Genomic DNA, 17,654 nt, shown 5'->3' on the forward strand with positions numbered 1-17,654 from the left:
TCATTGTTCTATTGTGGAGATATTACATCGTAAAGAAGAAGTTTGATTGATTGCCAAGTGTCTCAGCCAGTCAGAGTCAGCTAGTGTCACTTTTTCACTCCACCTCCTCTCCCTCGACCAAATTCAGCTTTTCCGGCGGGAGTGAGAGAAAAAGATGGCAAACAACAGTAAACCAAAATCCAAGCTGCAAAACTCCTCTTAACTAACCTTTTGGATGACAAAACTTGTGCTATGGTGTGAGATGTATGTTTTTTACAACTTCTGGTTCAACAAGTACGGCTGGCAAGGAACACAAAGGGGGAATTTTATAATGAGAAGAATTTCAAATTGCTACGAAACATATGAAAACCATTTTGTTCTCAGAATGCATAATTTTTTTTCTTTCACTTCAGCCACACACAGTGAAAGAAAGTGGATCATGAAGAATAAAGCAGGACCAGATGTTATGGTGACATGTGAAAAATTAGAGTGGTGAAAGTGATTGTCGCTGGCACTCAGGGACATCAAAACTGATGTAATGGAATTTTATACTTGAAATACTTCATACTGTCCTATTGTCTGTTTATGTGCTGAAGCAGAGTCAGGGGAATTTCACATGGTAGCTCTACAGTCCTAAAAGTCCACGGGCAACCTTCATCTGTAAAGCCGCCCACTCCCCACTTTCCAACCACTCTCTGTTCAATAGCCTTGCTCACCACTCCCAAACACTCTCCCTAGAGCCTCACACACACTGTGCCAACCTCCAGTCCACGCTGGAATATTAAACAGAATTTACTGTAGCTAACGCAATAATATGCATAAACTCATACTGCAATCTCTATACTCCGTTCTTTTAAAAAGCAACAATTTATTTGATCAAATCAGCCTGAGTGCGTCTGTGCTTTGGGTCCAGACTTCAGCGCACAAACCGCAGATGCACAAACACAGTCAGCAGAACTCCTGACTTAAAAGGACTGGTGTGATTGCAACAAAAATGGGGAAAGAGAGTGCAGCAGAATGAAAATCTGAAAAAATAATGTAGGTTTGTGTGTGTGTGTGTGTGTGTGTGTGTGTGTGTGTGTGTGTGTGTGTGTGTGTGTGTGTGTGTGTGTGTGTGTGTGTGTGTGTGTGTATAGCAGCTGGTTCTGGTCAGCTGACAACTATTGCAGACTGTGATTTGTTGGGTGAGCTGGGCTGGGCTGAACCATGCACAGCTGCAGTCTGTGTGTGTGTGTGTGTGTGTGTGTGAGTGTGTGTGTGTGTGTGTGTGTGTGAGTGTGTGTGTGTGTGTGTGTGTGTGAGTGTGTGTGTGTGTGTGTGTGTGTGAGTGTGTGTGTGTGTGTGTGTGTGTGATAGAGAAAGAGAGAGAGAGAGAGGGAGAGAGAGACATGTAAGGCTGCCAGTGTGTAAGCTCAGCAACAGCAACATTAGGAGCTGGAGACTGGAGCAGAGCAGTGCAGGAAAGACAGAGAAAGCTTGCAAAGCAGGACTGGTAGGGGAAGGTGGGGTAGGACAGGGAGGGTAGGATGGAGCCTCAGTTTTCCCACTGGGCTTGAACAGAGCACAGCACCGCTGGCTGGACCAGGTGCTGGACTGAAGTGGACTGAACTGTGTCATCTGAGCTCAGGTTGCCAGGGATAGACAAGGTGAAGCCTTTACTGCTGGACGGGGATCAGGCTGGACCGGGAGTCAACAGCAGTGGATTATGGGTTGTTCGGCCAGTGTGGTTCTGCTCCTACGCTCAGTGGGCGGGGCAGACTGCGGCCACATGTGTTCACGACATGACCAGATGTCACTGGATGCCGCCACGCCCACCCTTGAGGGTTACACCACTACCACCTCACCTCTGACCATCATTGTAATGGTAACCAGCAGTACTGCACTCCCAACTATACCTCCTCTGATGTGTGTGTGGGCAGGTAGAGGGGACTACAGTATGTGGGTGTGGACTAGACTATTGTGTGCTCAGTGTGCATCATATCTTGACGTGCTTTAGTGTATATTTTTGTGCATTTTAAATTGCAATGATGGAGACGTGTCTGAAGCCAGAATGTAAAAGACCTGTTTCTGTGGAGCAGTCATTTTCAACCATGTGTATAAACTTAATTCTGGCTTTCTGTGTTTTCTCTACATTTTTGACTTTCCTTGTCTAACTTTCTCTTTTTTTTGTGTTTTTTTTTTTATTTTTTTTTTTACGGCCTCTCTCTGCAGCTGAGGGTGATGTATGATCAGTGATTGGGGCCTGGTTGTTTCCCTTCACAGCTGAGAGGCAGAAGGACGGAAATGGAGGGAGGAGAATAGAGGGGGATGGGGGTGGGGAGGTGGGGGTCAGACATGGGGAATCTAGTTTCTGTGGGAAAAATCTGCTTTCTCTGCATATGGCCTACAGAGAAGATGGTAAAAATAGCTAGTCAAGCAGGACCTTGATTAAGATGGGGGGATGAGAGTCGTTTGAATGAATGCATGCATGAAAGAATGAATGACTGGATTAATCAATGAATGAATTACATAAACATACATGTGTGTTTCTCTTTGCTGAGTTTTCTTTCCAGAACAATGTTGCATGTCAGCCATCTGTTTGGTATCTGTATCCACTAGTGTTGGCCAGATTTTTTTTTCTCATTCCCAGAAAGACCCTGGTTTCTGTAAGCCCAGTGGAAAAAATGTTAGAGTTTTGGCAGGGTGGAATCTTTACAGTCGCCCCTTGTGTTTCCCCTTTCTTGTCTTTCCCTCCATAAACCTCCCGTCTCTTCTGGTGCCCCTTTTTTTTCTGGTCTCTGTGGCAAACTGGAGTCATGATAGTTTACACTGCAGATTCATGTTAGCCTGCAGATTCTTGCATTGTACGTGTAAGAGCTTCAGCTGATATGCACAGGCCAGGCAGTTTTTGAAACTTATGCACTAACTCTGGCTTTTACCGATCTTTGTAAACATGTGATATTCACTTGTCACAGTAAGAGTTTCATCACTGCCTACAGCTACAAAAAAAGCATAAATCTCTCAGACACTTTCATAGTTGAAAGATTTTATTCTAGAACGCAATCATGTTAGGAAAAGTCTTCTACCTCAAATTGGTTCATAATAGCAGCAGGTTTTTTGGAGCACAGGTTCATGCTTGAAGGCAGTGATCCAGTGTGAGATTCACAGATGTCCAGGCCAGATGTGTCAGTGTTTAGACACTCATACAGGGAGTCATGTTGCTGGATATTAAGAGGATCAAAGGAAAAGTACAGCTGTGTGTCATCTGCATAAAAACAAAAACCCTATATAATATAAACAAGTGGCAGCATGTAGGGTTATGCAAGTTATGGGGAACTCCAAAGGTTAGATGCAACATGATAAGGTTCTATTTTAAACATATACTGTATGAATGAAACCACTTTAAAACTGATTTCTACCCACTGTTGAATATTTTCATCTTAACTGGATTGATCAGCGGTTGTCTCAGACGTTGTTCTGAGATGTGAAAGAAATTTTCCAGCTCCTAGCAGTAAATATCTATTGATATTTGAGGAGGCGTATTCTTGAAAGATTCATTCGTTATCATGAAAGTATCTATGAGAACTAGGGTTGGAAAAAATATTTGCAAATTGGTCTCTAGTTCGTGGTCAGTCAAGAGAAGGTTTCCTTAGAAATTGCTCAACGTCTTCAGGTAAAGAACAGGTTTGTGAATTATCGATCAGTTTACAGGAAATAAGAAAAAGCTGTAAAAACACATCTTTAAAGATTTTGACTGGCAAAATGTAAAGAGAGGCTTCATTGTGACCATGGTTTCCATCAGGGATCTCCGGGTGTTTGTGGGAAAAATTACAGACTGTACAGAAGTTATCTATAAATCAACAAAGCACACTTTGACAGGAGTTTCACACATGCTACATCAGTGGTAGTCCTCTGGCTGTCTCCCTCCAAGCTTGACAGTCTGTCTACCCCTCCCTCACCCTGTCACTGACACTATGGTCAGTGAAAGAATTCAAATCCTCCACTCTCTCCTTGGCCACTGTCACTCCTCTTTGGCGTTGACCTGTTGAGCGCTCTTGAGTGACATTCGATAATGTGTTGCTGGTTGGCTAATTAGTTGTTGACAAGATGTTGTGAATTTTGGAAGTATTTGTCAGTTCACTGTGCAACCAGGGCTGCTTATGGTTTTGTAGAATGACCTTCACACATCTGGATGGACAGACTAAAATAGATGTGTCAAGAAGACAAGAAACAAAAAAAACAGTGTAGTGTTTGTTTTGGAAGAAGGCAAGAAAAGTCTCACTGGACTTTCACCACTGACTCAACACGTCAAATTGTCCCTACAAAAGTGGAGAACACTGTTTTTCATCAGAGGGACAAGTTCTCTTAGAAGTATGAATCCCCATTAGTCCCACTGTGTCTCTCCCCAGACCCTGTATTGCTCTAATGATGTAAAGCAGATGGCTTCTGTCTGGTTTCTTCTCCTCTCTGCTGTCTCAGCTGTCTCTGTCCTCCCATCTCTCCCCCTCTGTCTCTCTTAATCCCTATAAATCTTCCTCGCTCTATCTTTTCTTCCACGCTGCCCCTTCTCTCTGATTTCATCACACTTTCCTCACGTCTCTCCCCTAATAGGATGTTAAGCCCTTAAATCTGAGCTTGAGGGTGACACAGACCAGCTTGTGCGCATTATTTGCAAAGAGGTGGACCCTGTGATTTCCCTCCATGTTTGTCCTTTTTGACTCTCTATCTTAATCATTTCCCAACTTAGATGCACCCCCCCCCCCTCCCCCCTGGTCTGACTCCCTTCGTTCACAGTTATGTGGGAGGAAAGCCATGCTGTGAGCCACCCGTCTAGTGCTCTAGTCGTACCCTCTGCACAGCTGTAGTTTACCAACATCAACACCCACTACATCTCACCCCTGCTAAGAGGGAGGGAGCAGGGGACTGAAGGAGAGATGTTAAAAGGGATGTTTAATAGCGTGAGAACAAGGCAGCGGGGTAGAGACAGAGAGGGAATCAAAGGAGGAAGAAATAAAGGAGTGCGCTGCTGAGGATGTTTGATGAGACGAAGAAGTGATAGAGGAGGGGAAGAGAGGGAGGAATGGAGGGATGGAGCCAGCTGAGGCAGCTGGTTGCAGAACAGAGGACGGATGGAGGGAGGAACAGAGTGAAAGAAGGAGAGGGGAGGTTGAGCTTCTGCTTGTTGCAGCAGACATTAAATAGACTTGAAGGAGTGCAGTGCTAACAGCATGATTATGATTCACTGTTTCAGATGCAAAACATCAAAGACCTATTAACAGTTATTAAATCAGGTAAACATACAGTAGATTATGATTAATGCTTTAGTTAGAGGTGTCTTGTCCTCGTCCTCGACTTGGCCATGTTGTTTCACTCTCTCAGAAACGCCGCAGTTACAGTCATGAGACATACAGTAGTGTCATCTCTGCTGAATCATAAAGTCTCATAAACAGCAAGATGATAGGTCAAAGAGAAACAGATGACATTTTGCATTTGAGACCTTTGAATATACATGTCAAACAGTTTTTGCACTTTAACCACAAATTTGACTTCACGAAAACCAAGTCCCATTAACTGACGCAAGCGCCACACACTATGTACTATACTATATACTATAGCATGTATTGCTACGCATCGCAGAAGAGTGAAGTGAGATTATCATCGCTACAATTCTACACATCCACGTCTAATTCATCACACATGCTTTAAAGGCTTAGTACACACAAATTACAAAAATACACTATGTTCTCACCTAGCTCTTATTGTATCTAGCAATGATTGATTTGCTTTTATTATTTTAGATTAGGTTTTAAGATATCCCTCCCTCTGCCCTCATACAATGGAATGAATGGAATTTTATTCGTGGTGCTGACAGCATTGAAAAATTACATATATTGATGTGAGTGTTGGAGTTTCCCCATTGGTCATTGCTCTCTCAAAATGATTTGGTATGAACAAGCAGTTTTGGCAAGCACCTTTGTCACTGGATTTACTGACTCTTCAGACCATGACCACTCTTTAAAAAAGCACCTAGGGACAAATCTAGCGACTTTTTGAACACACCGTAGCCACTTTCTGTAGTGAGAGAGTCGCTAGTACTGACCTGCAAGCGCTTGGTCGGGCTCACCCTCTGCAGGCACACCTCCCTGTGCTGACCACATGGCAGCTGACGTGAATGAGCTTCTAACTTTCCATCTGAGTGATCATTTCACGAGTAAATATAACTGAAGTCACAACACAGCTGTTGTCCTTAACTTGTGCTTATGGTGATTTTGTCAAACGATGTCATGGTTACAAAATCAGGATTTTAGCAGAGCAGAGCAGCAGCTTGGAAGTGACTGCTGGTTAACATGCAGTCTTCTTGGGCTGTGTTTCAGTCACTATTTCATACTTGTTTCATTGTCTGACAACAGAAACAGAAAAACATGTAAATGAGAACAGCTTTATTGGAAATTTGGCTGTATTAAGATACGGTATATGTGAGTAGCAGAGTGGCTGAAACTGACTGACACTTGGAAGAATGAAAGTAGCCTATGACACGGTCCAACCATATACTAGGTTTTGAGCTAGTCCTGTTATTATAACGTCGTTCTTCCAAAGAAGTAGTTCCTGTAAGTAAACTGTTGACAGCATGTTCTGTATGTCTTAACGACTAGAGTTAAGTAATACAATATGTATTTTTCCCTTTGGAGTACAGATGAACTGATACTTTAAAGTAGAGTAGTTTAGTATTGATTCCTCTGTATCACTTAATCCATCAGTGCTCCCAAAAGGCCTAATGGTGGAACCTTATGTAATGTACTAAAATAACAGCTGTACCAGTTTGTTGTATCATCAGAAGTTGTTTCCTCTTGTGCAGATCTTTGTTCTGCTATGAGGTTTAATCTGGGGAAGTGAGTGTACGTGCAAAACATAGATATAGATGTTACTTTGTATTTATGTTCTGCCATGTTTATTTGTTTCAGTGGGATCATGCATCAGCGAATACCATTTGTATGTTTTTATTTTGAATGTTTTTTTTTATATATCTCATGCGAGGAAGACTAGCTTTAGAACAAGAAGTTGATGGTTTGCATGCTCGTTCGTATGCTCGTGTTTGTTTTCATGCCTGTGTGGGTTGAAGGTGTGCTACTGTTAAATTTGGACAGAAGGAGATAAAATACTGATTCTCTGACTTTCAGTGTGTGTGAGTAAATGATAGTGTATAACTGTAAAGAGGGGGTTGTCCTTTCTGTTTGTACGATGAGTAATGTGGAGTCTAAAATAAAATCATTTTCTGTAAACTGTTTCCATACATTGTCTTGCTGAATAGCCCTAAAGTGAAAGATACTGGATTAAAAGTGATGCATAGAAACTGGAGTACCTGGTTGATTGGTTTCTTATTTTGCCGGGGATTTTCTCTCTGTCTCAGTGTGTGTGTGTGTGTGTGTGTGGTTTGTGTGCTGAAATGTTTGTTGGACATCAAACATCAACTTCCTCTACATCCACGTGTTCTGACACAGGCTCATAACCTCACTCAGTGTTAGTTCTGCTTCTGATAGCGCACATGTCTGCAATGTGCATTTTGTAACAGTGTCAAGTGTGCACTTAATTCTACCGGCAATGAGCTTCAGGAGCAAAATCACCTTCAGGAGGAAAATAAAGAGCAAACGAGTGCGATCGGATTTCAACCGGTTGAGTATTGTATGTATTTGTATGTTTCTTTTTGTTTCTGCTAGTTGTTACAATGTCAAGTGACATTTTACTCTCAACTCGTTTTTATTGACTATCACATGGCTGTAGTGTAGCAGTGACTAACATATGTTTATATGCTGTCAATCATAGTGATAAGTGTCGTTCACACACCTTTAATGATGATACACCACAGTCTGATCTGTGGGAATTAGACAGTAATCAGTGTTTTGTGATCGTTATTGTGTGCTTCATTTCCTCCCCTTTTTGAAGATTTGTTTGTGAAGGGAAGGGCCACACACAAGCAAACACTTTGAAGTTTATCAGTTTAAATGACGTGTGCATTAATGATGCACACGCAACAGAGCTAATGACACTTTACTCGTGACGAGAAAGCCAGACTTTCCCCTGAAACATTTACTCTGATGTCACATGGGTGTGAGTAGAATCACATTGAACACATGAAAGCCTGTTACCTGTTACTTTTCTCTTTCATTTTACTGCTCATGATTGTTTTTCAGAGAAGCTCATTTCAAATCAGTACTACAACTTATGTTTGTTTCTACTATTGGTTAATCTGTCGATTACTATTTTTCATTCATTGATGAACTGATTGTCTACAAGATGACAGAAGATAGTAAATAATGCAAAAACACTCAAACATATCCAATTTACAGTGATATAAAACTGCGAAAAGCACCAAACCATCACATCACATTTTATTTTTCATTTTTGCAAAATTCATTTTATTGATTCAAACTGTTCAGTCATTGTAACCGCTGACAGTTCATTTGTCTGATCAATGAACTGACTATTTGTTTCAGCAGCACTTATTTTTTGAAAAAAGCCAGTTAGTAAAACTACTAACCATGTTTGTCAGAACAGACACAAAAAACATAAAACTGGAAAATGAAACTCAACATTATGTAAATACTGTAGGTCTGGATGGAGTATAAAGCATGCTGACAGTGTGCATCAGCATACTCCCTTTTAATGCTGTATAAGAGAACATTTTCACAGTATACAGTATGGGTGGTAAGAGCAGTACTGAGGCAGAGGGTTGTTGTAAGGCATGGATCACCTTCTGTTGAGTTACATTCTCACCTTCCCTGTGCGTTCTCTTGGTTTTGTTCCAAGAGGCCTATTCTGACTGTTAAGGCATCTGTGGTGGGTAAAAGCTTGGGGCTGCACTGCACGCATGTGAACCCAGCCAGAGATCTTTACTTCCTCTGCCTTTCTGACCACAGCCTGCTCAGGCTCTCACTTTGCTGCTGTTGCTGCTGCTTTGTTTCTGTCCTCTGAATGACAGGAGTAATTTACCATTGTCCTCTATCTGTAAAACACATGTTTAAGATGTTGTTTTTTTTGTGTGATTCTTTGACCAGTTACATAATCCTTCAACATAGTATAAATCTCTTTGAGAAAAGAGAAATCCAGAGTGTAATGGATTGTTTTGACTTACAGAGCACCATTGTCATTTTACAGTTTACAGCTTGGTGGGATGTGGGGGTTTGGGGGAGTGTGTGAAAACAGACTTTCACATATAGAAGCGGCTGTTAAGCGGCTAGTTTTGTATGTGGTGTTTCCATATTTGAGGGCATAGAATTGTCAGTACGTGTTGGTCTGGTTGCTGTACATGTGAAGTTTACATTTACTGGAATAAAATTCAATCTGTATCTGTTATTTGTGGGATTAAATTAATACATTTCATTTGATTTAAAACTGTAACTCTACATGTATTGTTTTGTTGGATGTGTCAAGGCCTAACTACAGCTGTAGTGTTACTTCCTCTATGATTCTTTTAGGTCCTAATGATGTCATGGTAAAACAGACGAAATGTCATGATCATGACTATTTTTTCTTTTCCAGAATGGTGAGATTATGTGTAAGGTGTAGCTAATTTACTGTCACTCCTTCCATCTTTAAGTGCTATATTTTTGTTGGAGTATCTGTCGTGGAGAGTGCTGTTAGTAAAATCTTGTTCTCTTCTTTTTGCTGTAACAGGTAGTGGTTCCTGAACACCACTCTGCATCTTCCCTCTCAGCTTGTCTGATTAAAGATATGAGACATGAAATAAAAATAGATTTAAGTAAGGATGTGTGTGGGACATGAAGATGTGAGATATTAATGCCAGTATGATACCTTTTGCAGTACATATGACAAAACATGACTTTTTTCATACTTTAGGTTCAGGAATGTAAAAATGTTTTGTTTAACAAAACATGACAAACTGCTCAAGGTTAAATATGGTTAGGATTATCAAATAATTAATAATTAATTAATAAGAATTCCCAAATAGAATATAGTCTAAAGATAGCAAATGTTCCCAATCAGGAAATATTTGATGAATTTGACTAAGCATTCACATTGTATCGTATCGTATCGTATCGTATCGTATCGTATCGTATCGTATCGTATCGTATCGTATCGTATTGAGGTTTGACACCAAGCAAAACAAGTGATTTTTCTGATCAGGAGTCTTTGTTTCTATTTGCAGCAGGAGAAGCCGAAGGTGATCGATCCTCTTGACTATGAGGCTGTCATCTCTGAGCTTGGGGATGAGTTGAAGGAAGACCCTCTCAGAGAACTGCTCCTATTCCCCGACAATGATTTCACGGTAAGTGTGCGTATGTGTGTGTGTGTCTGTGTGTGTCTTTGTTGGCCTGATGGTTGAGTGGTTAATGCAGTCAGAACAAGAACATCCTTGTTTTTTATTCTTATTTCTGGTTCTCTCAGTGTGGAGTGAAGTTTTATCACTCAGACACAGATCAGGGGAATTTCCACTGAATCACCCATTGAATTTTCAGTGTTTCCCCATGTGTATTATGAGCACAGCTGCTCATATTTCACCCGGTTCATCAATATTCACAATGAAACATAGCAACAAATACATGCATGCCAGCTGTGATGCAACCATGTAGTAGTCCAGCATAGACTGTGCACTGAGCCTTCTGCAAATGTTGCACCTTGATGAGGTTGGCACACCATACGATCAGGATATGATTAAAACTGTTTCAGTTCGATCATGCAAGTGTGATTTCAGCACCCTATTAACACCCAAATGACACCAAACTGGTCTCGTTCACTTGTACGTAATTTGTGCACATTTGTGCAGGCGAAACAAAGTCTGTTCTGCGTTATTTCTTGAATTACCATAATTTATTTATCTGATGTGTAATGCTTTTAACTGGAGAATTAATGAAGCAAAAATGTTTGTTTTGCTTGCACAAACTTTCACAAACGATGTGAAGCAAATGAGTCACCACTTTGGAGTCACTTGGACATTAATTGGGTGCTGAGGCCTGTGCTTAAAGATGTAATCATATGGTTTGCCAACTTTAAGAGGTACAAACATAGACTAAACTGCTTTAACTTTGTCCTGTATACTTTAAGATAACTGGATCATTATGTTTATATGATTTATCTATTTACATTTATAGTATGCTCAATATATACTGTATAGTGTAAGTAATTCTCTGTGTTAAGGCATCTCATTTTTTTGACATTTACTACCACAGCTACAGTACTGTCAAAGCTCCCGGTAAATTAACACACACATTACAAGGCGAACACAAATAACCCTATACTATATAATATATAATGATTCTATAATGATCATAAACAATTCCTCTACCAATGCACATAAACATGAGCCCACCATCCACACAGCTGAAAAAAATCCTACAGGAAACACTGATGGTCATTTATGGAGTTTCAGTATGTATCAATTTATTTTGATTCATTGACTGATCGTTAAGTTTTGCGTTAAGTCTTGAAGTCTTGATTACCAATTCCTGCAGAATTCAGTCTCGAGTTACCAGAGCTTGATTTGATGACTTTATTTTATTAAGTATTTTTGGGCTGTTTTAACCTGTATTAGATTATTATAGTGTACAGTAAGGAGCTGACAGAAAATGAGAGGAAGGAAAGGGGGGAATCACATGCATCAAAACTCCCCAATCCCAAACCAGGGAGGCTGTGGTTTCATTGTCATTGTCAAAAACCCAAAAACCCCAAGGTAACCGGGACATATTGTGATAAAATTCTGAAGTCTTAATAAACCTTATTTGGTTTGACCAACAATGTAAAAACCCAAAGATATTAATCATTTTTTGCTTTATATCATTTTCAATGATACAAAGCAAAGAATATCAGCAAATCGTCACATTTCTGAAACTGTAACCAGCAAATGTTGGGTGTTTTACTAGAGAAATGATTACGTTTTTATATGGCTGTCAAACAAGTAATTGACTGAGCACTGATTGTTAGCTGACTTGGCCTTTACACAATGTTTTCCCTGCCTTTTATGAAATATATGCAGGAATACCCATCTGACCCTACACAAAAATGGGAATAAGACCACTGCTGCTTGGCAGTCCCTGTCTGCAACTGTAATTTAGTTTTTGTTTTTTAAAGGGCAAAAATGCATGACAAATTATATGTTCAGCACACAAGAATACCTGTCACAAAAGAAGCAAAAATTCACTTGGTGATGGGAAACAAGGAGGTTTATGGGAAATAATCTTTATTTTAAAGAAGGGGTTGGCAAATATGGCTCATGGATCAAATCTCATCCTGCATCAAATTTATTTTCTGTTATAGGCCTAAATTGTCTAATAAAGTCTAATAAACTTACCAACTGAATAATGAAAGTAAAATATTCTTTAACTTCATTTCAGCTGTTGATGATGATATACTGATGTTTAAAATGCAATATGTGGCACCTTTCACTCCAGCAACACAGACTTATTCACACTAATCATGCATGTTTAGCATTGTGGTCTTTTCATTACATTGAACAAATTTATTCTCCCTGGCTCCCTTTAGCTCTTTGTTCATTAGTACCTTCATTACTGTGCTAATGTGTTTCTGCAGACCCAGATCCACTGCACATTAAGATGACCTAATTGGCTGCTTGTGGTAAAAGGATTCATTTGCTTGTGCACCCCAGAGTTGTAGCTTGACTGCACAACTCTTCTGGTTCCCAGCTCTGTCTGGCTACAGAACAATTTCCTCTGATTTTCTTTGTCTCTGCAGCCTACAGTCAATTTCCATAATTGTAAGTGAAAGTGGCTTGGCAGAGTATCGCCAATGCACAAAAGGCATTTACTAGATCTGCTTCTTTGCCAGTTGGTTAGTGAGCTCAGTGCCCTCCATCTGATTGCGTTGTATAAATCACAGTCTGTCTCTGTTCATGCACAAACATCCTTGGTGCTGACTTGTTTTCATTCCCCTCCTGCACAATCACTTGGAAATATATTTCTTCTTTTTGAATATGAGTGTGCACTTTAAAGACTGAATGTTGACTTTCTGTTCTGTGGAGTATGAAGTATACTTTTATATAATTAAAGCCGCATGATTTATAGGTTAGGTTATCAGTTGTTGGACTAATCAGTGCTGAGAACGGGAATACATGTTCAGAGATTTAACTTAAATTATTCATTTTCACTGCAATAAAGCTGGACAATATGTTGAAAGAATTCATTAATAATATCATTAATATACTGGAGAGCTTTTTTCATGTGCTCTCAAATCATTGCTCATGGGGTATTGATATGTTAGCAATAAAGCATGATGAGGAGTTGTGATAAGTAAAAAGAAGACTAAGAGTCTGCAGTTGCTAGCGCCTCTATGAGGCTGTACTTATGTGTTTCGAGCAAAATGCTAATGCCAGAAAGCTAACATGCTCACAATGACAATGTTATCGTGCTGATGTTGAACAGGTACAACAGATGAAGAGTTAAGAGATAACAAAAATGAATAGAATTCATCCTCTGGGGATCATGAATGTCTGTGCAAAGTTTCATCTAAATCCATTGAATAGTTGTTGAGATATTTCCGTCTGGACCAAAGTGACGGACCAACCGGAAGACATTACCGTCCTTAGAGCCGGGCCACTAGCATGGAGTGGAGTCTATTGTTATATGCAGTTACAGTATATATGGATGAAGGTTAGGTGGGGGGGATTAAAGTAAAAATAACAGCGTGAAGTGTGTTATTAGGCCTCCAGAACAGCTTGAGTGCTCCTTGTCATAGATTGTCTAAGTTTTTTCCAAAATCATCTTTCTCTCTTTCTCTTATTTTCACTAGTTTGGACATTGAGTTTTCATAATTATGATTTCAGTATATATGTGGTTTTAATGACACCCGTCAGGCTTTCAGAAATAAATATTTTAGGTAGTAGACACCTGAACAGAATAATCCTTACCAGTCTTGTCTTGTGATCAGTTTAGTTAGTAAATGCCAGTACTACACAATACCTTTTTACCTGTTGTGTGTCAACCTAGGTGGCTCACCCCAATATATAACAGAGACAAAACATTTTCTATGTATTTACTGTTGTGTTAACAGCCCACCTCGATTCTTCCATCTCTCCAGGTGTCCACGGTGCCTCAGGAGAGACGGACTCTCAAGTCAACTGTTCCTGAGGGGGCAGAGCTACAGGCGGAATGTCTGCTGGTCGGACAGGTGAGTGTGTGTGTGTTGTGTGTGTGTGTGTGTGTGTGTGTGTGTGTGTGTGTGTGTGTGTGTGTGTGTGTGTGTGTGTGTGTGTGTGTGTGTGTTTTCCAACATATGTGCTTGTGTGTACAGGACTTAACTGAAGCCAATGCGGTTTTAGAATGTAAAAGGCTTCATTTGGTGGTGAGCTCTGTCAGCTTAGGCTGTTCCTAATATAGGACATCCTGATACCGGTTGAGCGGTTTCACCATGCCTGTAAAATAAACCAGATGTGTGTGTGCGTATCTTAATGCGTATTTGCCCGTGTGCGTGTGTCGGAAAGGCCTATCAGAGCTCATTTCAGATCGACCGGCCATAATCTCAAGAGCTCAGTGGAGAAATAATATCCGTGGAGACGGAAACTCCCCAGACAGAACTGTCACAGCTCACTGGAGACGTGTGTGTGTGTAGGTGTAGTCCTGTCTGAGGTTAATATTGTAGCTGATAATATGTTTGGTCTGTTTATAACTTGTGACATTGTTAATAAAAGATCAAGCTCCTTCTAAACAGTTGGATTAAGGAGAATAGCCACACACCATTCAACAAGCAGTCAGACGAGAGGATGTGAAACCACCTTCCGTACTTTGTGACTTGTGTGGGTGTGTCTGTGTGTGTGAGTGTGTGACAGAGAAAGAGAGAGAGAGAGACGAGAGAGAAGTAATCTATTAAGATGTAAAAATGTCTTTATTTGCAGATTCCTCTGGGGCAGATTCTTAATTCAGTTCCTTTTATAATTTAAATAATCTAATAATGAATCCCAGCACATCAGTAACTAGGCCTCAGGAGAGCTGACGTCTGACTGTACTTTCACTGTAGGTTAGCTTCCCTCATTGTCTGCAGACGTTTCAGCTGCTTCAGGTCACAGTTTCCCAGAGAGGTCATCATTTTGGAAAGTTAATATTTAATCATATTCAACTTAATCTCCCTCCTCTCCTCCAGGCCTGTAAGTATTACAACTCTGAGCTGAATGTGGTCCAGTTCAAGTATGATGACTACGCCGGAGACTACCGTCTGTTGCCCAGGTGACCCATTTTGACATTGCTCTATCACCCTGTCACGCGCTGTGTCTGCTATATGGGTTTAACACCCCCATTTTGTGTGCGGGACAACTTCTTGGCCAGATGCCAGGAAGTCACTACACCATTCAGGAAATAGTCTGGCACATACAGTACAACACCCCCTTCCCCGTAAACCACAACTTGTCACATTCACTTTTTGATTTTTGTACTGATGAAAAAAACAATATATAAAGTATGATGCTGGAAGGTGGATTTTGTTACCTTCGCACAGACCCAGGCGAACTGTTTCCCCACAGCTTCCAGTCTTCATGCTAAGCTAAGCTAAGATATCCTTCTTCTGGCTGTAGCTTCATATTTAGCAATCAAGAGTGGTATCAATCTTCTCATCTAACTCTCATGAAGAAAGAAAGGATTGATTTCTCAGCATGTTAGTCTGAAATGTGTCAATAAAGCCAAGTTTCTTAAATTGTCTGAAAACTGGCATTGATCAGATTGTTTATCTTATTTTCTGATCACATAGCTTGTGATTTGAATTGAATGTTTCTAGTTTAATACAGTTTTTATTTATATTCATTTTGTTTTGTTCCATACCTTACTGTATATAGCAATGTATTATGATATGGAAATTTAAAAACAAACGTTGATTTAGATTTGTTTGACTTCCTGACTTGATTAAAGTCGTGCTGGATTTTTTTAACCAATAAATACCCAGACCCAAAAGCAGCTGCTAACCTAAAGAATAACCCCAATTTGTTACACTGAGGTGGGAGGTCATTAACAAGAACAAGATGGTGGCTGGTACTAAGTGAGAAACAAGTTCAAGTACAAGTTTAAGATGGAGGGAATTTCACGGCTAACAAATGTTAACTTTCAGTTCTCCCTCCATCCCCTTTTTATTTTAAATGTCAGTCATCCAATCAGTCACCCATTCAGTCCGTCAGTCTTTTATTTAAATCAGGGTATCAGTCAGTCAACCGGAGCTTCGTCAGTCCCAGTGAGACTGACCCAGAACAGCCCTGCAGTTACTGCTCTCAACCACAGGAATGTCCCTCTTATGTCCCATGGGTTGCCACTGTATTCTTATAGTCAGTTCACATGACCTCTGAAATGGGACCCAGGATGAGCTATAAAGTCAGATGCATCTTAAACACAAGTTAGAGCACAATGACGCTAAAATACCATTACATCAAGTTCAGCTGTCCTTTGTCATTTTAAATGCACGACTATTGTACTGCTTGTTTACTAAACTGACAAGCTCACCAAACATCCTATGCTCACAGATTTATGGAGCAAGTTGAAGTGGAATACACCAGGGAAACCATAGTACAATGGGAATCCACAACTACTGCATATGTGTGATTGTCACTGCTGTGATTTGAGTGGAGCAATCTTAATCTGTGCAGACCAGCATTAGCATTCCTGTGTCAGCGGCCAGCCCACAATCACCAGAATTTGTTTAAACATAGTCCCCTTAAGAGATTTTTTCAAGCAGCTTTTACAACTGTGTGACTTTTAGCAGAGTGCAGCCTAGCTGTCTGCAGCTCACAGCACACACACAAAGGCATTTTTCGTCCCATGGCACACACACAAAGACGGGTCAGCCTGTGAAATTAGTGGAGCGGGATGGAGTGAGGACTACCTATTGTTGATTCCTGACGGAGGATGATGGAGCAGAGTCAGCCACCCGCACTCATTTGCACCAGTCAAACAGAGGAGATTAATTGAATTCCTGAAATCATTTTCTCTCTCCATCATTATATTTCATTATTGGAGATCCACATTTTCTCACTATCTTCCTTTTCTTTCTCCTTTCCTCCAAAGGAAACTGTACAAAGCAGAGAAGCTGCCATCCCATTCTTTTGAGATCGACTATGAAGACGTGGACAAGGATGAGGTCAGTAATGACCATCTTTTTGACAAATGCTTTTCAGAGTGAATGCATTACATACTGGATACATCCTGGGCCTCATGTTTAAATTAGTTTATCGCAGCCTCAAAGCTGTTAAAATATACTTTGCTGGAGCAGTTATCTCATTACAAGTCAGTGGCACATTGTTTATGAACATAATTTGACTGACAAATAGCCATCATAAGATAGAATAAGTCTGGAAAGGCTCCTTTTCTCTATTGATCATCTGCTCCCGTGTGTCAGAGGGATACATGGAAAGCTAATGTATGAGAACTGATCATGTTTTACAGGATACCACCTCCCTGTCCTCGTCCAAAGGGGGAGGGGGAGGAGGTGGCGGTGGAGGAGGAGGGGGAGGGATCGGTGTGTTTCGGTCAGGCTGGCTTTACAAAGGGAACTTCAATAGCACCGTCAACAATAGTATCACTGTTCGGGTGAGGAAATGTCTGATGCTCTATTTTTACATGAACACACACACACACACACACACACACACACACACAATTTTCGGTCTTGCTTTTTCACCCTTATCTTCATATCTCCCTCTTGTTTTTGCCTGTTATGTTTTACTTCAGCTTGAACTGTTACCATGGTTATTTTTA

General features: G+C 40.5%; 1 protein-coding gene across 1 annotated transcript in view; it reads left to right on the forward strand.

Annotated features, from left to right (window-relative positions):
• The first annotated feature begins 1,501 nt into the window (after nt 1-1,501).
• dock10 (dedicator of cytokinesis 10) overlaps nt 1,502-17,654 on the forward strand; it is a 44,298-nt gene continuing 28,145 nt past the window's right edge. The window contains exons 1-6 of the mRNA XM_022753869.1: nt 1,502-1,843; nt 10,124-10,243; nt 14,005-14,094; nt 15,064-15,146; nt 16,965-17,037; nt 17,343-17,486. Coding sequence (XP_022609590.1) covers nt 1,685-1,843; nt 10,124-10,243; nt 14,005-14,094; nt 15,064-15,146; nt 16,965-17,037; nt 17,343-17,486 — 669 coding nt within the window. The 5' untranslated portion in view covers nt 1,502-1,684. The remainder of the gene's footprint in view (nt 1,844-10,123; nt 10,244-14,004; nt 14,095-15,063; nt 15,147-16,964; nt 17,038-17,342; nt 17,487-17,654) is intronic.

Source organism: Seriola dumerili, unplaced genomic scaffold (assembly GCF_002260705.1).
Source record: "Seriola dumerili isolate Sdu_G_001 unplaced genomic scaffold, Sdu_1.0 BDQW01000199.1, whole genome shotgun sequence".
Lineage (NCBI taxonomy): Eukaryota > Metazoa > Chordata > Actinopteri > Carangiformes > Carangidae > Seriola > Seriola dumerili.